Raw genomic sequence first — 21708 nt, forward strand, 5'->3', positions numbered from 1 at the left:
ACACATTCTGAAAATACTCTACTGTAATGCATAGTGAATGGAAGAGGAAGGACTAGAGAAGGGAAGAAAGACTCTCAATAAAAGAGGTTCAATCTATGAAGAAATTCTTTCTTCTCCATTCCTCTCAAGATTTCTTTTCCCTAACACCAGCTCCTTTTAAATTTTGACTAGTGACAGCAGAAAAAATTCCAAGACATGCTATTCTGGGAGCCATTTTAGTTGAGCTTTGTTTACCCACAAATATAAAGACTAGATGTTGCTTTAGTCTTTAAGGTTAATCTACTTGTATATCATTGGAAAATAACTATTAGGTTTTTTAAAAAATTATTTAAATCCAATTAATTTACACACAGTGTGTCATTAGTTTTAGAGGTAGAGTTTAGTGATTCATTAGTTGCATATAACACCCAGCGCTCATTGCATCAAGTGCCCTCCTTAATGCCCATCACCCAATTACCCCATCCCCCCACCCACCACTGCTTCATCAACCCTCGGTTTTTTTCCTATAGTTAAGAGTCTCTTATGGTTTTTAAAAATGGAAAAAGTGTGTACAATGAATTTTTCACGCTTCTTATGCCATATGATGCTGTACTACAGTATTGGTATTTTTAGCATATAATCATCAGTATTATAGTGAACAAATCAATCTTTTAAAATATCACAATATTAAAGGACTTCTTTTTGTGATTTTAAATAATCTCAGAAACACAGCAGTGTAACATCATTCTCTCAAATCCATCGTTTCTTTTCTACTCCCAATTCTACTGTTCTAGTCTGTATTATAATTTCTTGCCTGCACTATAATAATGGGAATAACATGGGAAGATTAATCACATAATACTACTTTACAATTGTCTTACACCTGCCTAAAAAGCTTCAGTAGCTCACCATTAACTATGGAACATAAATAGGTAGCCATTGTAATTTATTGAGCAAGCGTTAATTAACAAAATGTTTTAGTGGGTTGATGTTAGTAGTAGATTAAAGAAAGGAGGTAGGAACACTATGTACATGGTAATCTCAACAATCTGGTCAAAATGATGAAAACCTAAATGTGATAGTAGTACCTAAACTCAGGAGGAAAAAAAACATGTCCATGAAATATTGCAAAATTTTAATTGTTTTGAGGATAGCTTGATTTAAAGAGGAAAAGGGAAAATCAGAAAGCTGGGTGACTAAGAGGATATTGCTGGCAGTCACTATAATGGGAGGAAAATTAGAAAAGGGAACCAGTTTTGGGGATGAATTGATAAATCAGAAATGGTTTTTGGAATGTAAATAAAAGTGTTCATTAGTTGGAAGTAGGGTAATGACTTATGTTTATAGTTGGGGACTTGAAATAGGGATTTGACAATAAAGGTGAGAATTTAAACATTAAAAAAACATTAAAATTCATGGAAATGCATGCATTCTCAGAGGAAATGGCTTTAAACAGGGAAGAACATAATGTCAGAGGTTGAACTTTAAAGAACACCTACACTCAAGAGGGCAGCTTAGAAGCTAGAGTTGATAAACATTAAGCACACATGTAGGAAGAGATCCAGTAGAGTTCAGTGCCACAGAAGTTCAGCAGAAATAAACTGCTGAAATATCAAAGAGGATGCAGATGATAAAAGGCCTGTATGTTGGTGATGTGAAAAATCCCACCAAATCCAAGGATGACATTTGAAGAGTAAGAATCAGAGTTGTGGAGACAGATGATAAATTGTGCGAAGATTAAAAGGAAATGGAAGCAATGAATAACAGTTTTATAGCACTGCACACTTTATAATGGGCTTCTTACATACCTTAGAATATTAAGAAGTTAAGATAGTAACTGTTTGGTTCAAGTAAGAAAATTTTTAAAATCAAGGAGATTTGGCTATATTTAAAGATAAAAAAGAGAGGAAAGAAAAAGACTGAAGCAGCTTGGAGTGAGTAAAAATAAGAAGCCGACAACTCTATTCTGCTTTACACAAGACTGAGTGGTTAAGTACATATGAGGAAAAGAAAAGTAGCAAGTTTTACCAGGACCTACTGAGCTACAGATAAGGACAAATGAGAAACTTCACTCTGCTTTTATTGTTTTTTTCCAGGAAAAAGACAGAGATCATCTTTTGAAAGTGAGAGAACTTGGAGTTTCAAAGAGAAAGAGTCTGCGATAGTTATATTGTCAAGCAAGTTCAATTTTAATAGCAGAAATTTTGGACCAAGTCATCATAGTTCTCCACTATCTCTCACCAGTGTTTGGTGATATCGAACTACAAATGTAGAATGAAATACTGGGGAGAGATTCAATACTGAGTATTTGCTTATGGGCTTGGCAAAAGTCTACCATGAGATAGAACTTAGAGCAAACATAATGTGACATAATGTATAAGGGCCTCAACACACTAAACCATAAAGTTATTCTAAATATGGAAGTTCTTAATGTTTTTAAATAGCTACTAAAATATTTCCAGAAATTTGTACTGTAAAATTGACCAGATACACTTTCTTAATGGTGTGTTTAGTGTTCCATAATAACACTATTCTAGCTCTGTGAGATGCCTTATAGTTCATACAACACTTGCCTGTATATTATACCATTCGATTTTCTCAAGTCCCGACACAAGTCAGCTTGAGTCAGGATAAGGAATTCAGTTTATTTGACTTGCTTTCAACTTTGTCAATCATGAGTTTTCTTTTCCCCTACCATTTATAAGGACTTAGGAAAAGTTATGGTAACGTTATAAGAAGAGAGGAAAACAAACACTTCTTCATTTACTATGCATTTATTTATTTATTTATTTATTATTTTTTTAGTTTGCTTCTACCCATGTTTTGGTTCTCACTCTTTGCCTTCTGCCTAGCCATAAAAAACATGGGTTGTGCCTAAGGCTGTGGGTCACATAAGAATGACCTCTGCACTTACAAGCTTAATGAAAAGACTTTGTAACCTTGTTTCTCTTTGGGTCTGATAAAATTCTAGGCAGTTGCAGCAATATAATTAAACACAGTCAAAGTACTGAAGTTCAATCAAATGATTCAGCAAATTGTACTGAGTATCTTCTCTGTGCAAATACTGTAATATGTGCTTAAAATTTACATCACAGAGGAAATAAGAACTGTTCAGGGAAGAAGTATAGGTTTTACATGGTAGCAAGCTCAAGATGTGTGAGCAGATTGATATCTCTGTCAGAAAAGCTAATGTGCTCCTGGGCTGTGTTATAAGATGTCTGGCATATAGAGGAAAGATAGTGATAGACTGCTTGTTTCCCTTTATATTCCTAATATCTCTCCACATCACAGATGTGTTCACCAAGAGACTCTCAGAAAACATTAGATTTATCCAGAGGACAGTGTCCAAAGTGGTAGAGGGATTCAAAGCAATGTAATATCAGAAATGTTTGGAAGAACTAGTTGTATTTAGCCAGAAAATTGAATATGCATGGGCAGAAGAAAGGATTATCATTATTGTGTATGACTAACAGAGGAGAAAATGAAGGCCCTGTGTTGACCTTATAAGAGGCATACCTGGGTTCAGAATGAGTAAGATTACTTCATGAGAATTTAATTTACTATATATTAAAAGATAGACAACTACTTGGCAGGGGCTTCAACATTGGGCACAAGATTTCATTAAGATATATTTAAGGTCCTTTTCAAATTTGAGTCTGATTCTTCATGTATACTAATAATTTGTAAATCATAGTGTGATTATGTCTGTAGATAATATAAATAAAGCCCCACGGAAATAAAAAGATTTTTGGCGTAAGGAGTAATCTTCACAGAGTATGCACCATTTGAGTTGGATCTTGAATGGTAGGATTTTGGCTATAATAGTGGCCACCTCAAGCTAACAAATGACATAAGTGAGGATTGCAATCACCCACACTACAACTTATATATGAAAAGGTAGAATTTTCATTTTGCCTAAAATTTATTTCATCATCTTCATGAAATATCATTCACTAGTATAAAGGGGAAGGTAAATAATGTAGTTTTAGTCTAATCCAGGAATCTAGATTCAATCAGTATTTTAATCAGTATTTTATTTACCCCTTTAAAGTCCATCTTTTTAGGTAAGATCCTCAGTCTTTCAGGTTTTTACCTTTCCCCCTACATCTTATTTCAGATGGTATTCGGGAATATCAGGACAGGAGAACTTCCATTACTTTGAAGCACTGGGACAAAGGGTCACTGGATTTGAATAATGTCTTTTGCCTCCTCTGGCCTCTGTGGTGACATCCTTTGTATGCCTAATTGCTTCTGGCCTTTCACTTGAAGTTGGTGGCTAGAGAAACTCATGGTCTGTGTTTTTTTCAGTTTGATCAAGGCCTGGTAGCCATCTATAGGACTGACAAGTCTCATCTTTTTTTAATACTTTAGACATCCCTAGTCTAGAAGGTCCATTCTGCAGTTTTTCCTAAAGTATTACCTTGCATTTTAAAATCAGTCTTCACAGCAGGTTGACTAGATCTCAACTCAACTACCTTCTGAGTATACAGGAAATTTCAACAGTTCTGGAAAGTGAATTCCTGTCCTTCCTCTGCCTAACTATGATGCCTTGTTCAAGGTTACTTGAATGTGGTTCCCCCTTAGCCTGGCCAGATGATATCAACCTAAAGATCTAAGAACTAGGGCAGAAATTTCTCTGTCCTTAAGTTTTCCCATACCTATCTGGATATTTCTAAAGCTACAGTCCCTCATCCTACATTCTCAATGTTTGAGTGAGTAAAAACGTTGCTGGCTGCCATCCTTTAACACTTCTACCTCTTTTCCATTATTCTCTGAACCAAAAAGAATGTAATTTTCTCTACTTTACTTACCTCGTAGCCACCATCTTCCTTACACCAATCTCTGGCCTAAGCCTTTATTGTAGACTGGGCTATTCTGTCTTCACTATGGAATAAACTATATCATTTTGACCAATAGGCCTAGTCTTGGTATGTTAAACCATAAACAAATCTATATTTTATCTTTTGACAATGCCTTGATGTGAAGCCTAACAATTTGCTTTAAAAAAAAAATCCTATGCTGAATGTCAAAAGTGAAATACTCTTTCTTTTGTATTTCTTATGTAATAATCTAAATCCTTAGTGGAAAGATACCTTGGATTGAATAGGTCTTATACCCAGAAAATCACATTAATATTTCTTAAAACATTATCCCCTTTTCCCATTATACAAATATTCTGGCCTACAAATCTGATCATGCTAACTTCCCATTCAAAGCCTTTCAATAATTTCCTGTTCCTTTTAAATAATCTTTTTAAAGGCTTTCCTGACTAACCAGACAAGGTTAGGACCCCTGTGTGTGCTTCACAAGTTCCCATGATTCCTCTTTGGTAACACTCATTATAATTTTCCTTTTTCAATGTTGCTGTTTCCTAACAGATTTGAACTCAAAATTTCCAACATTTAGCATATTGTCCATGGACACAGTAGGTGTTTAACAAATATCTGTGTGAATTATAGCTTTAAATATATGAGTTATATTTCTCATGTGTAAATCAATAAATTGGTAATCTAGTTTACAGAGTTCCTTTTGAAATTTGTAAATGTGATACTACTCTGAAAGATGAACCCACCATAGCTCAGCTGACAATATCAATTTCTATTCCTCCAGAGCCAGGTTTTAGAACACAGAAAATTCACCAATAAGTGCCATCTTGTCATATTTCTTGACAAGTAATAATTTATCCTCTCCTTGGGGACACCCCTACCTTGACACAAGAATTCTCTCAAACTATAAGAAGGAGATCCATCTTCATTAATACGTAAGTTGATAATGAGGACATTTCCCTTTAAGATACCCAATTATCTTCCACAGATTTTTATCAACTTGCAGTTGTGCCAAGTTTTCTCACAGGCTTATTTTACCTTAAGCTGGTCCTTCTGTTTTATGAGGCTTCAATTAACTAGATTTAGTCATGTTATGGCTAGAAGGATGTGACTAGAAAGGGTAGCATATAGCAATCTGTATGTAAATTGCTGCTTTATTGGATAACATTTATGTTTTAAATTGGAAAATCAATAAAAAAGGAACTTTAATTTCCAACAAGCATATACACTAAAAAAAGGAGAGTGGGGCAGCCACTATTTTGATTCTAAGATAGCAACACGACTAAAAACTATTCCAAAAAAGCAAATGGCAAGCGAGGTCAATAGGCTGTGACCTATATCTGCCTTATTTTTAAAAACATTTTCACCTCCACTAAGCGCATTGCAAAATATTAAGTGTCATTAAAAAGAATGGGCAAATTAAAGGTAAGTTGAGGAAGCACATTTTTCATTAGAAAAGGATCTTTCATACCCATGAAGTCAGGTACTGTTTTTCCCCCCTTCGCTGGCGCCCAGAACAGTGCCCCACACAGAGTAAACATTTAATACTTATATGTTGAATGAATGAATGAATGAATGAATGAATGAATGAATGAAGCAAACTAGGTTGCGAAGGCTGAAAGATTAGTGGCTGTCAGCCCCGAAGCACACGTGCTGCTTTTCCAGCAGGCTGGCTGGCATCTCCTCATTCCCTCACCTTTGTGGGAGTTCTGAGTCCCCACGTTTGCCCCTCCTTCGGGTTGACCAAAATTCTGTCCGTACACACTGCCACTCCTCAATTAATCCACTCATCTCTCACAGAGACGCAGCAGTTTCCGAGGAATGCCTGGCTGAGCAAGCAGGGCCTGGAGGGGAGTAGCTCGAGATCTTGACGGGGAGGCAGCCTAGGGGCTCGAACACAAGGATACAAAGGATCTGGATCCATATTTTTCCAGTCCTTCATAAAAACCAATCTGCTTCTTCTCACCTCCCCGTGCAGACTCCCCAGTGCCAACCTGGGTCCCACTGACCCTGTGACGAGGGAAAGGGCTCCAAACAACCCTCACCAGAAGAGAGGGCGACGCCAGCGCTCCACACCCCCAACCGCCCGCCCTTTCCGGGAGCTCAGGCGGTCCGACACTTCGCGCGGGGGTTGCGGGGGCTGAGGCGCGAGGGCAGCAGGGGGCGCGTGCGCGTGGAAGGGCGGGGAAGGAGGAGCGCCGAGCGCCAGCAGGTGGGCGCGTCCTCTCACGCGCGTGCGCGCGCGCCGCGCCTTCTCCCTCACGTTCCCCGCGCGACGCGTCCCCTCCCCGCCGGGAGCGCGCGCCTCCTGCTCTCGCGCCAGGTCCTTCTCGGTCTCTCCGAGGCTCACACTCCCCGGAGCTCCTGCCACGGCCGTCGTCTCGGCCGCGGCTCTGTAGCGCGGAGGCTCAGCCTCGGCCCCTCGGAGCCGCGTCCCAGGCCTCCTGTCCCCCTTCTTCCGCCAGTCCCTACCCTTTCCCGCCCTTCTCTCCCACCCGTCCACCGAGAGAGCCTGGATACGAAGCAGGCGGGCTTGAGAAGGGAGTTGGAAAAATGGAGGTGCCGCGTCTGGATCATACCCTCAACAGCCCCACCAGCCCCTGTGAGGAGGTGATCAAAAACCTCAGCCTGGAGGCCATTCAACTGTGCGACCGGGACGGTAAGAGCGACGGGGGCTGTGAGGAAAGGGGCCGAGCCCGCGGCCAGGCGCCGCGGCCGCCCCGACTCTGCCGACCCTGCTCGCCCGGGCATCAGGGTCTTTTGTTGTCCCCCCATACAAATAAACACAGGTGGGGCTCCTCTCCGCTCATCCGCCCTCCCCTCAGACGCTAGAAACAAAAGGACCCCAGGGCTCGCTTGTTGGCGTGGAAAGTCGCGTTAGTCTTTGGCCGCGGCGCCCCTCGCGGTCCTCGCCGGCTTGGCCCAGAGCGGAGGAGCTGCCCGGGCGAGGGCGCCGTTCCCGCCTGCCGCTCTTGCCCCGGACGAGGCGTTTCCGGTCGTGCCGCAGTCCCGGTTTCCAGGGTCTACCCGAACCGAAGGGGAAATGCCCTCTGGGTGTTTCTAGTACCTCTTCCTTCCCTTTCCTTCCCCTCTCCACCAGCGCACGCTAGTTAGCATTCTCAGCCCAGAAACTTATCATTTCCTTTTTTAAACCTCCCCTCTTAAGACCCCCCAAATTCATTAGTCTTTTTATGCTCTCCAATAGGGTTTTGACGGTTTTTTTCAGTGAAGGGGCGCGGGGGGAAAAAGTGCGTTTCAGCACCAAGGACAGCCACAGGCTTCGTGTTTGGGGCTGTGATTCAGAAACTGTCAAAAATCTGTGAGTGGCCTAATATATCTGCTTTAGTACAGAATATGTGGCGAGTACTCACCATTGTGTCTTGATATTATATAGCTTATTCTATTGTGAAAGTTGGCAGTCTCCTAAAGAAGGAAGTGATTGAACACAGGTTTGACCATGAAAGAGATAAGCTAGTACTGTGTGCAGTACGAGTAGCTTGTAGTGCTTCTGTGTTATTTGGAGTAGTTGAAGAGTCAGTGCTATTTCAGTGATGTGGAATAAAACTTCATTTGTAAAAGAGTCATCTGATTAGTAGTTGATTGGCCAAATAATTGTAAAATTGAACATCTGAAGAAGAAAAAACAATTTGCATGTTGTTAAGATGACCGGGAATACTTTTGGCTATAAATGGAATCAGTGATTAACAGTGTATGGAGACGATGATTTAAGAATATTTTTTAGCCAAGGTTATGTAGAAATACTACTGTGTTCACAATAAGGCCATAAAATTTATTAGTATATTATCCAAACAGAGGGCAGAGGTCTTGTTTCTAAAGTCATTTAAATGATAACTTGGTTAGGCGTTGCTATACAGTATAGTTTAGGTCAACTGCACACTGAATTTCTGTTTACTAATAAATTTAGGACACAGAATAATTGACCTTTGAAGCCAAAGCCACTTTAAATAATTTCTGGAAAAGGTATAGTATTGATAAATAAATACTCTTGGAAACGCTGTTTATAATTCCTTTATCCTTAGGTCGCCATAGTAATAGGTGCACATATTTATGGCATCTAAAAAAAAAAGTAATCGTTTGGCATTCCATATATAAACTTGCATTATTAGACTAGAGAGATTATTTTTAATATATCACGTAGGAAATTGCATGGGTCTTAGTTTATGCTTTTGTGAGATGACTTTTTCTGGTGTTACCATTATAAATGTTTTGATTTTCCTAGATTGGTTTGACAGAAAACCAAGAATCTAGTAAAAGTAGATTTCATTTTCATTTACTTCAGTGATTTATCAAAAGCTTATTACTGTAGTTATTGGAAATAGGTGATTCATAGTTACTCCTCAGAACCCTGTAATCTTAATACTTAAAATTGCATTTACCACATTTTCAAAGATATTAGGGAAAATAAAGTTGTTTTTCCTTTTTATGAAGTTTACAGAATTAACAGTAACAAAAACGAGCACTGCATTTATGTGGTCTCTTCTTGTAGAGTAGTAGCTATTTTATCTTGGTAATATTTTTTAGTTGTTTCAGTTCACATTATGAATCCTGCAAAATGAAGAAATTATGTAACATTTAATAGTGGGTTCTGGCACTTAGCAATATCTATGAAAATTACTTATTTGCAGACTTCTAATGATTCAACATAGATTAATAGGGTTAGATTAATAGGGTTTCGTTTTATAAAATATATCTACAAAGAGCTAACTCTTCTATTAAAAGTATGTAAAAATTAGGAATAGCTTGTGTAGAGATGTTATTAAATGTCTAACTTTTTATTTTGTGACTCTACATGTCAATTCCAAAATATATAGGTCTTATTTTTTTTTTGCAGAACAATTAAAAAATGTAGCATTAAGTTTGTCAAGCAGACCTTATTTATCATAATCTTATATTGAGAAATATTCAGCTAGATATTATTTACTCCCTTCACTTCCTCTCAGGTCACATTATTTTACTTCTGTAAATATGTTACAGAAAGATTAGGATGTGGCAGAAGATCTGTTATATGCTTGAGTACATAAAAAGTGCTAAATTTTCATGATTTTATGATCATAGAAATACATTTATTTTGTTTGCTCTTTACTTTATTCTACTATTAATCTGGTATTGGAAAAATATGAGCACAAATTTCTGGGAAGTAGATAAAATAAAATAGGAGAAAATATAATATTGTTGTTAAATATATGTTTTCTTTTACTCTTTCCACTTATAGATGTTTTTAATTTTATAATGTTTTATATATTTCATCAACTAAGAGTTATAGCTGCTGGTAAACTGTATGTCTTTCTTATGTTTCCTTGGCTCTTGTATGGTGTTTTTTTTTTCACTTGCTGTTTTCTTATAAATTAATCCATGTACATAATTAGCAATAATTCACAATGTTTCCTTTTTTTCATAGTTTCTCCAAGTATTTAACAGTTGGAGGAATTTGGAATAGAATCCAAGCGGTCATATAATTGGATTTTTTAATTAAGAGGGTTCTTCTACACACGTTATTTCATATGTACTTTTATCCTAGGCATGTGTGCTTTAGTTGCTAGTATATGGTCTCTGCCTATGTGTTACTTGTAGTTCAAAATGAGGATTCTGGATAGACTTCTATTAGGAAACCTCTGAAGATGTGCTGTAGATCTTGTACTTTCTGTGATCTCTGTTTCAAGTAGAAGAGTATTTCTGTTCCTCCATCTCTGCTGTGTATCCTCAAGTTGCATATATGATCTACTTTAATTGTAGATTTTCCAAAGAAGTTTAAGGAAAAAAAAACATTAATTGCTCATCAGGAACCATTGATAATATGGGAACCCATTTCCAGTTTGTTTCTTCATATAGACACTTCAGACCGTAATTGACCTGTGACAAGACAGAACAGCACCCAACCCCACACACAGAATTCTACATTACTTCTATTTCTCTTCATTTTTCTTAAAATCATATATAGCTTTCTTGATATATAAAGCTTTCTTGATATGTTTCTTGATATATAAAGCTTTCTTTCCTTGCTGAAAGGGAAAGATTTATGTGTATGTTGTTTTACATGCATCCAAGCTCCCTGCACTCTTGTTATAATAGCACGGAAGAAAATACAAAATTAGTTTGTTGTATAGCACTTAAATCCACCCCCAAGGCTTCCTGCGTTTAACAAGTATTATTACCATGATTATTTTATGACTGCCTAGATACGATTTATGGAGTTTATGATGCTACTCAGCAAGGAAATAAATTTTAAGGAAATTGCAGAGAGAACCTGACAGATTTCCGTGTCTTTGTGTCTAACAATAGTTTTATGAGGGAAAAGAAAAAAAGGTTTTCTCTTTTTTACATATTTAAAAAAGATAAATTCCTTTTAATTTTGACTTTATCATATCTACTTAAATTATAAATCAGTTGTGACTTTTTTACGCTTATTGATATGTGAATTAAACAAATTTTAACTTTGGAAGTGTAACACAGAAATGCTTATTAGTTAGCACAGTGCTGTATTAGATATATTACGTTAGGCAAATTACTTAACCTGTTTTTAGCTTTAAGCTTTCTCATGTAAAATGGGTATAATAATATCAATCCTATAGGGTTTTTAAAATAATTACATGAAGTATTTTCTATCATTTCTTATAATTCTTGACACAAAATAGAGAATAATTATTGTAAATGGACTATTATTCTCCACATACCTTCTTGAGTTCAACTACTGTTTTTTCTTTTTTTTTTTTTTTGTCCAATGTTTAGATCTTTGTTTTTCATTTCAGTTGTGTTTTGTTTACTTAGTAAATCCTTCTTATGTCACTTCAACGTCATCAGTAGACAATGGAAACTGTAAATTCTGAATTAAAAAAAAATAGTTAACTTTAAAATCACAGTTACAGTCTCTATCTTTTGCTTATATTTACCTATCCCATCAGTAATATCCTTGTCAGCCTTAATCCTAAAAGCTCTTTTCAGCTTCTACTTCAAACCTGCTGTTTGGTGCATTTCATGTGTCTTGTGACCTTGATATCTGCTTTGGGTGGTCATTTGTATCAGAACCTTCTGTTCTTGATTTAACATTATTTTTCTTTATGATTTTTTTTCTAAGGATTGATATGTACCAGCACATGTGACCTCAGGATACATTTCTTTGACCCAGATATGACTATAAAGATGCTGTAAATTTTTACTTAGTGAGTATGGAACACAACAAAAATAAAAGAAAAGCTCAAACAAGCAAAAAGCTTTAAAGTCATCAGATTATGTTAAACCAATTCATATTCTTGGTGGGGGTTCTAATTCATTCCCAGAGAAGATGAAGTTATTAGAGTAAAAGTCACATCAAAGGATATGTGACCAGACTCCCTCCAGTGGTAGAATAACTGATAATAAGTAGTAACACTGGCAACTTGCTTCGTTGCCTAGGTAAGCCAGTCAGAAATTCACTCTATAGAACACTATCTAGACAACTTCTAAGTTACTTGGTTTCTCACTGCTGATATTCCCCCTCAGGTAGGCCCAATCATGATCTTTCCTTAACTTTATGTGAGTAGAGTTAATTGATTATTTTTATATATTATCTTGGACTTCAGAGATAACAGCAGCTATATCAATTTCTGCAGTAAGGATAATCCTTCTAGTTTCTGATTTTCCTTCTGTGCCCTGAGTAAGTGCATTTTAGTTTTTCCTTACAGCATTTGCCTCTTTCTTGGGTTTATTTTCCACTTCTGTTAAATTTCTCTGTGAGAATCTTTTTACTGTTATTTAAATTCTGTTTTTACTATTTTAAAGCATTTGCCTTACTCTTTACTACCTTTTAACATATTTTATTATTACACAGTGGTTAAATTGTCTTTTTAAGCAGTCTGTATTTTACACCCATACATATGAGAAGTAAAATCAGTATTTGTGGAAGACTTCTAGTAGAAATGTGTAGTAACACTGAAGAGTTTTCAACAGGAAAAAATGGGTAGGCAGTATCAACATGTTCTGTTTATGGAAAGATAATGAGTGGCAAGCGTGGAAAAGAAATCCAAAAATAATTACAAACTTTGTGATTGAATTTTCAAGCAATATGAAAAGTGATAAGGAATAATTTTAGGATTTTAAGTCTGGGAGATCAGAAATAAAGTAAAAGGAACATTTATATTAAGACATTTGGAATCTGACAGTAAAAGACTTCCTTGGAAACTGAAACATTTAGCAATTCCTCTTACGTTCTGGGGAAAAGAGTTCTAGAATGATAAAGAGAATTGTTTATAGAACTATATATTCCACTGGGGATACTAGAACTTGAGTGGAAAAGGGAAGATTAGGGTTTAACTTCAGTTTTAGAGTGATTAGCTTCTGATCAGCTTTGTTTCTCACCCCTTAAAGGAAAAGAGTGATTACGTGCTGGAGAAGGCCAGCTTTGAACCCTAAAGATGAAATAAATCTATGTTCAGGTTTGTTAAAAAAAAAGGTAGGCAAGATCTCAGGATTTTGAAGTTATTGCATAGATGTGGGTTGAACAAAAAGCATCATAACTCCGAATTGTAATAGTTTTGTAGTTCAGTAGGTTTGTAGTTCATTTTAAAAGGGCTTTTCTGTGGAGATTTTTGCTTATTATATGCTGTTTGTCGTAGTGGTTGTGGCAACTAGTGTAAATAAATCTGTCTTTTTGTTTTCTATAGCCTGTGGGAGTGTTGCTATCTAATAATAGTATGAAAAGCTTATAGCTCTCCTAGACATATGCCATTAAAGACAAAGCACAAACATTTTTTCAATATACTTACTTCGATTTTCTTGAAAAATAGTCTTTTATAAACTTGCATGTTGGTGAATCTGTCAGTTTTTAAAATTTTAAAAGCTGATGATAAATGCAAACAAGAATGACAATTTTTTTAGTATTACTAAATGATAGGTTCTTAATGATTGATTTTATAGTTATACCTATGATATAGAAGAGACATCAGCAAGTTACAGTCCTTGGGCCAAATTGAAAACCTGCTGCCAGTTTTTCTAAGTAAAATTTTATTGGAACAGAACCATGACCATTTGTTTATATATTGTCTGTAGCTGCTTTCTTGCTACAAAGTCTGAGTAGCTGTGACAGTAGACCATATAGCTTACAAACCTTAAAATATTTATTATCTGGTCTCTTACAGGAAGCGTTTGCCAACTTCTATTGTAAAGGATTGAGAAAATAAATTAATCTTTACTAAAGATTAATAAATTAATCTTGAAAATATTGAAAGAAGAGTTTCTGAAAAAATTGTATAATCATTCTGTTTCTATATATTACTGGGTTTTGAGATACTGCAGGTCAGGCAGAGAGCTGTAGAAAGCTGGCTAGCTCTGTATGGAGTCAGTCAAAGATGACTTCGGGTCTGATAGGCAGTGAAAGAAACAAGCCCTGATTTTAACTTAAAATCTAGTTTTCATATAAATAACTTTAGAAAGAAATACTAGTTATGCATTAGTATTTCCAGATACAGTTATAATTCTATCAATAGATAGGTTTTAAAGTGTCAAAGATGATGATGTGAACTTTGAGAAATATGGGTAGTTATGATACATAATACAACAGTTTGTGTATATATCATATTCTTCCTTGTAAACCAAATTCTCATTGAAAAAGAGTCAAGGTTCTTTTTTTTGAGTCAAGTCTTATTTTTCTGTCTTCCATAGTCTAATGTTGTGCTTCTCAATCTATCTGTATTTTGCTTTTTTTCAATATTTAATCTGTCACTGGCTGATACTTCACAAAAATATAATAAAATGAATAATTAGAAAAATGAAATTTAAAAGATCCTAAAAGATTCAACAAACATGACAATCTCTGTCAAATTCCTATAAAAAGTTTCCAAATTCTTAATTCTACTTTTTATATTATCTCACCAGAGCCTGGTAGTTTCCCGACCAAACTTTGAGTATAATGGCTGGAAGATAGTGCCATTCTATTTTTATTCAGTAATTAATTTTTAGGTACTAAACTTAATCAGTTTGATTGTTTCTTTTTGTTCTTTTACTTGCATGTAATTTTTCTATTTATTAATGCATGTATTCCAACTTTAGGGTCTGTGTTAAGAACAGGAAAAAAAAAGGATCCAAGAATGAATGTAACTTGGATCATTACGTTTAAAGGATTTGCTGGCATTTAGGGAGACAATCAATTTAAATAGATAAATATAATAACGTGATAATATTATAATAGAGTGTAGAAGAGAAAGTAGTTAGTTCTGTCTTAAGTCTCTCGATGGCTTTACAGAGGAAGCAACATTTTTTTCTGTATATTAAAAGAAAGAGAAAAATTTGCCAGGAGAAGTGGGATAAGGGCATTTCTGGTTGAGATAAGAGCATATATAAAGGCATAAATTCATGCATGTTCTAGCAATACATAGCATTTAGTATTGATGGAAAAAAGGTGTTCCTTGTGGGAAAATAAGCTGAAATCTAGTTAGGGCTAACTAGTTTATGCCATGATTAGGAGTTTGGATTTATCTTGTTTGGATTTATCTTGTTTTAATCTTATTAATAGATTTCAAACTTTCTAATTTTTAGAGAACCTTGCTTTTATTTATTTTATTTTTTTAAATTTTTTTGAGAACCTTGTTTTTATTATTTTATTGTTATTGTTATTTTTAAAGATTTTATTTATTTATTTGACAGAGAGAGACAGCCAGCGAGAGAGGGAACACAAGCAGGGGGAGTGGGAGAGGAAGAAGCCGACTCCTAGCAGAGGAGCCTGATGTGGGGCTCGATCCCAGAAGGCCGGGATCACGCCCTGAGCCGAAGGCAGACGCTTAGCGACTGTGCCACCCAGGCACCCGAGAACCTTGTTTTTAAAACATTTTGCAGAACTCTAACGAGTAAAAGTAGCTTTTAATTAGTGTACATCTATCCTGTAATTTCAAACTTAACAGCATTTTTCCAGTAAAGTCAGTCAATGAGTATAGTGAGGAATTAAACTCAGTGGTTATACTTGAAGTTGCTATTTTATATCAGCCTCAACCTCTACTTTATTTCTGTATTTTATTTTTATTGTATTATACCTAGGAAATTCCGGTTCACACAAATAAGTAGTGACAATTGCTAATGTTTTTAATTAAGCTCATTTTGCTTTCTCAGGATACTCTTCAAATAAACTGATTTAGACTTAAATAGATTTTTTTTTTCAAGTGGAATCAAAGAGTAAGTATTCCTTTTGGAGGGAGGTGATGGACTCTGTTCATCAGTCAGTTCATTTTTTTCATTGTTCAGTGAGAAAATAATGTATCTTGTAATATTCTGAGGTATTTTTGGTAACTTTTTTTAAAGCTCATACCTTTGTGCTGATCGCTTAAAATTTCAGAGCAGTTAAATTTATTTTACTTGCATGATTAATCTTGACTGTAAGGATCAGTTTTATTACTGACACTTTATCTGCATTTATAAGCTTGGTAACATTGTGACTGTATTATCAAATTGAGTTTCTTCAGCTTATTAAAAAGCTAGATAATCAAATTAATTTGCCTATTATATTTGAAAGATGTTTATCACAGGGTTTTTTCCTTTTCTATTGAAGTATAGTTGAAACACAATGTTACAGTAGTTTCAGGTGAAAAACGTAGTGATTCCAAAACTCTTTGCTTTATGCTATGCTCACCACAAACGTGCCTACCATCTGTCACCATACAATGCTATTACAATACTGTTGACTGTATACTCTTTGCTGTACCTTTCATACCCGTGACATTCATTTCATAACTCGAATCCTGAACCTCCCACTCCCCTTACCCATTTTGCCTATTCCTACACTCTCTTCCCCTCTGGCAACCATCAGTCCTCTGTATTTGTGGTTCTGTTTCTGCTTTTCGTTTGTTTATTCATTTGTTTTGTTTTTTAAATTCTGCATATGAGTAAAATCATATAGTATTTGCCTTTCTCTGATTTATTTCATTGAGTATTATATCCTCTAGATTCATCCATGGTGTAGCAAATGGCAAGATCTCTTTTTTTTTTTTATGGCTGAGTAATATTCATATGTATATACCACATCTTTGCCCATTCATCTATTGATTGACACTTAGGTTGCTTCCGTATCTTGTCTATTATAAATAATGCTACAGTAAACATAGGTGTGCATATATCTTTGAGACAGTGTTTTTGCTTTCTTTGGGTAAATACCCAGTAGTGGAATTACTGGACTGTATGGTATTTCTATTTTAAATCTTTATCAAAGTGTTTTTATATTAATGAAGTATTTCTTGTTTCTTTTGAAGCATTTATATCTTTTTTCAGGTGAGCTGCCTAAGTTTGGTATGAAAAATGAATTTTGAAATTTTCCATTCATGGTATTATAATTAGCTCAAAAAAAACCCATTCAACTTAAATGTTGGTCTATATATGATTACTTAAAACTATTTTGAAATATCTTAATATCCAATTCTTATTAGGAGAAATTTTGACTTAATGAAGCTGGCAATAGCTTTTATAGGAGCTACCGCTCCTGAAATTTAAAAAATTTTTTCCACTTTCCTTAATATAGTTATCTCAGTATTTCTGACAATTAGTTGATGATGAGTTAAAAAACTTAGACATTAAAATTTTCTTCTCCACTGTGTGTTGTTTTATCATTCTTAAATTTATCTGTTTGAAAAACTTCTACAAAAGTAAATGGAGAAATCTGTCACATTCATATTCTCATCCCCTTAAATTGGAAGGATTTTACATAGCCTCAACATTTGAATTAATTAACTATTTGTGATGGGTAATTTTTATTCTCTTATTTTCAGACATGTACCAATGTTTTATTTCAGTTTTTTGATAACAGTTTACTAATTTAACATATTTGTTGCAATGTCAGAAATGTCAGAAAAAAGCTAAAGTAAAATTCTTTTGGCTGTGATTAAACTGGAAGTGAGAGATACAAGAAAGGAACTGTTGCTGATGGCTCAATTTGCTAAATTGGGAGCTGGGTGTATTTTGACGAGTAAATAAAGTTTGTTGTTTGGAGGGAATGTGAAGAAGTAGCCTTGATAACAAGCTATTAAATAAAGCCTTTTCTCTACAAATTAGGTTTCAGATGCCTGTGCAATACCTAGATGGAAATGACCAGAAGATTGTTAGAAATGTCCATCTGTGTCTCAAACAGGGACTTTGAGGATAAAGATGGTTTTCTGGGTTTTTGTTTCTCCTTTGTCCGGTTTTCTTTACTTCATCCTCCAGTCAGTCCTTTAGACCCATGTCAAATTGCTGAACTGCTCATTAGAGTTAAATAAATTTGAATGCTGGTCTCTTTTATTTGTGGTGTCTAAAAAGAGCATTTGAAAATTAATTTATTTTGATATAATTAAATTTGGCTTGGGTGTGGTTATTTGAGGCAATTAACATGGAAAAAATACAATTGGCCTTAATTCTGTACTTGATAAATTTCTCTCCCTTATTTTGACTAGAGAGGGAATTAAGTGTATGATAATCTGTGTTTATTGTAGAAATATACTAGATTAATTTTTCCCTCTTTGGCAACATAGTCTGCAGTGCATAAAATAAACGAACTGTTGGAATTCAAATTAGCAGAAAAATAATGACATTGGAGTCCAAAGAAAAACTAAAATCTTCACCAAAGTTATTTCCAAGGATTTCATAGTGAATGTATATTTCCAAGATTTTCTTTGATTTGAATCCACTAATTTTAATGTTTTCTAGGGTTTTTATAGAATGGCTAGCCTAAGTAGGACATAGTCTTTCTTACACTTAATTTATGTGTGGGCTCTTTGTTTGTTTGCAGATTCTTTGTGTTTAAGCTTAGATAAGTCTTCCTTTTAAATAAATACAGTTTTTGTGCAACTTTTCAAGGCTGAGTGTTTGAGCCTATTTATATATTGTCCTTTTCTGGTGCAGTTCACTATATCACACTATTTCTGTGAGGCTTGATATGGCTTTTTTGGTAGTTATTTTTAGTGATTTAAAAAAAATAGGGAAAACCTAATGACCCTAATGACTGAAAAACAGTGGTTCTGGAATTTGCTGTTTATGCTACTTGTTTTGCTAAAAGCTTTACTCATTCAAATTCTAGTAATATAATTTACAGTAATAAAATTCAAGGTTGAAATAGTGGTAAACATTCCAAATACAATCTAACCACCTCTACCAGAATTTTTATTCTGCTCCATATATTGTAGAAGTATATCTTCTTCTATATAAATATTTCTGAGATCTTCACAAATATTCCTGAAAGCGTCCTATGATCAATAATGAACTTTTTCTTCACTGTACTTCATAATCATTTGAAGATTTTTTTCATTTTTTTCTGTAGTATTAATACTTTACAATTTTAGTTTTGTGACATATAGAGTCCTTTTGGTTTCATTATAATGTATTAATATTTCAATGAAAATCTTAAATATATTTCCCTGGATATATGCATGATGCTATTTAGCACAAATAATGGATGTGTGTGTGTTTACTTAATTTCATTGCATTTTAAAATGTAGATATGCTGACATGAAATCTAAACTTACAAAACGCATTAATCAGGGAATAATTATTTTCCCTACCATAGTGTTTCTCTGTCATTTCTCTAGTATTCTTGTTTCCTGCAGAAGTATTTGCCAGAAAGGCAAAATGGCACTGAAATGTAATACCAAATAAATTGTTTTAAATAATGGTGTCTTAAATTATCTATGAAATTTTTATGAGGGGAAGTATGTAGTAGACACTAGAAATTCAAAGATTTTTAGCTTCATCTTTTTACATGCCATTTCAAATGTAGCTAAATTGTAATTGTGCTGACAGATTTCAAAAGTACACTTAGAATGTTGCACCTGTATCATTTACCTAAGAGTTTGCAAACTTGTTGTCCAGCTTTCTATCAACATTTCTTTATTTTTTTTTCCTTTACTTTGAGCACACAGAACTTTTCTGAAATGTTAAAACACTGTTTTTAAGTAAAACATAACTCTTTTTTTTTTTTTTAAGATTTTATTTATTTATTTATTTGACAGAGATAGAGACAGCCAGCGAGAGAGGGAACACAAGCAGGGAGAGCGGGAGAGGAAGAAGCAGGCTCATAGCAGAGGAGCCTGATGTGGGGCTCGATCCCATAACGCTGGGATCACGCCCTGAGCCGAAGGCAGACGCTTAACCGCTGTGCCACCCAGGCGCCCCTAAGTAAAACATAACTCTTAAGAAAGCTAAGTGTGGTAGTGTAAGAAAACAGAAAGGAGCAAAAAGATTTTACCCAGAATAGTTTTTGTCAGATAAAAAAGTAGTTTTGTAAAACATTTGCATTGAGTAATGGTATTATACTAACAATATAAGGTATCATAATTTATTTTGGTGGCAGAATTTAATTGCTTTTAAAATGACTTTATTGTCTTGTATTATCACTGAGGGTCTGAAAACAGCTTACTTTCATTTTTCTGTAGTACTGTACTACTTTTTATGGGGAAATTATATTCTTTTATAATTCAAGAACTTTCAAAGTGTTATGTAAATGCCATCAGTATATTGTGTATGAATCCCAGTGGGCAATAGGATAATCAATTAAGCCATGGAAGAAAGTAATAAAACTTCTATTAATATTTTATCTCAGCTAAAATAAGAAAAAAATAAGTGATTAATCTTTACATGTATAGATTAATATCAGGTATATCAAACTATCATGTATACTGAATGTGCATGAGGTACCTGTATATAACTGGTATATGGAATTGAGAAGTGAACAATATTAGTGTTTCATAATACACCTGTTGATGTACTTTCTCCATTCTTATGTACCCATTCTTTTGTGATATATTTTCCAACTGTGACAACTCTCTAAACTAGATATCTAAATCGGATTTAGAGCTGGTTGTTTAAATTGCTATATCATAAAATGTTGAGCAAGATTCTCAAGAGCACATAGTCATATATATCTTTTAGTAATAAGTAAAAATAAATTAAAGTATTGCATATTTTATCAGTTTGTTTCTATTTTTTCCATAGCATATTAGTTTGGTAGTATGTGTATATAATTTCTAAAGAATTGATTGCACTTATATACACACTCAGCATTTTTTTATATAGGGGCACCAGATCAAATTTTAACAAAAAATTTTTATTCATTCTATTTTACATATCTTGCTTTATACAAGACATATCTGAAATAAATGAATCCACCCAACATTCAAAGGTGAATATTATGATTATAACACATAATTATATACCCTTTCCTTATCATCAAAAACAATTTCTTAAATATATTTTTATTGAGGTATAAATGACAATGTTATAATTAGTTTCAGGTATACAAGGTAATGATTTGATATTTGTATGTATTGCAGAATGATGGCCACAATAAATCCAGTTAACGTCCATCACCATACATAGTTATACATTTTTTTTTCTCCTGATGAGAAATTTCAAGATCCACACTCCTAGCTACTTTCAAATATGCAGTATAGTATTATTAACTGTAGTCACCAAGATGAATATTCCATTCCATGACTTACTCATTTTGTAACTGGAAATTTATACTTTTTGGTTCCCTTTACCCATTTTGCCACCCCCATCCCATCCCACCCCACTGCCTCAGACAACCACCGATCTGTTCTCTATATCCATGAGCTCATTTTTTGTTTTTGTTTTTTAGATTCTACATGTAAGTCATTTGTCTTTTTCTGTCTGACTTCACTTACAGTAATGCCTTCAATGTCCATCCATGTTGCCAACAATGGCAAGATTTCAATTTTTTATGGCTGAATGATATTCCATAAGTATACCACATTTTGTTTATCCTTTAGGTTTCCAAGTCTTGGCTATCATAAATAATGCTGCAGTGAACATGGAGGAACAATATCTTTTTGAATTAGTGTTTTTGTTTCTTCAGATGAATTCCCAGAAGTAGAATTGCTGGATTATATGGTACTTCTATTTTTAATTTTTCTGGGAACCTCCGTACTGTTTTCCGTAGTGA

At 34.7% G+C, this 21708-nt stretch overlaps 1 protein-coding gene across 1 annotated transcript in view; it reads left to right on the forward strand.

The window, feature by feature from the left end:
* Positions 1-6958: 6958 nt before the first annotated feature.
* PHYHIPL (phytanoyl-CoA 2-hydroxylase interacting protein like) overlaps positions 6959-21708 on the forward strand; it is an 80643-nt gene continuing 65893 nt past the window's right edge. The window contains exon 1 of the mRNA XM_034662539.1: positions 6959-7464. Coding sequence (XP_034518430.1) covers positions 7359-7464 — 106 coding nt within the window. The 5' untranslated portion in view covers positions 6959-7358. The remainder of the gene's footprint in view (positions 7465-21708) is intronic.

This window comes from Ailuropoda melanoleuca, chromosome 6 (assembly GCF_002007445.2).
Source record: "Ailuropoda melanoleuca isolate Jingjing chromosome 6, ASM200744v2, whole genome shotgun sequence".
Lineage (NCBI taxonomy): Eukaryota > Metazoa > Chordata > Mammalia > Carnivora > Ursidae > Ailuropoda > Ailuropoda melanoleuca.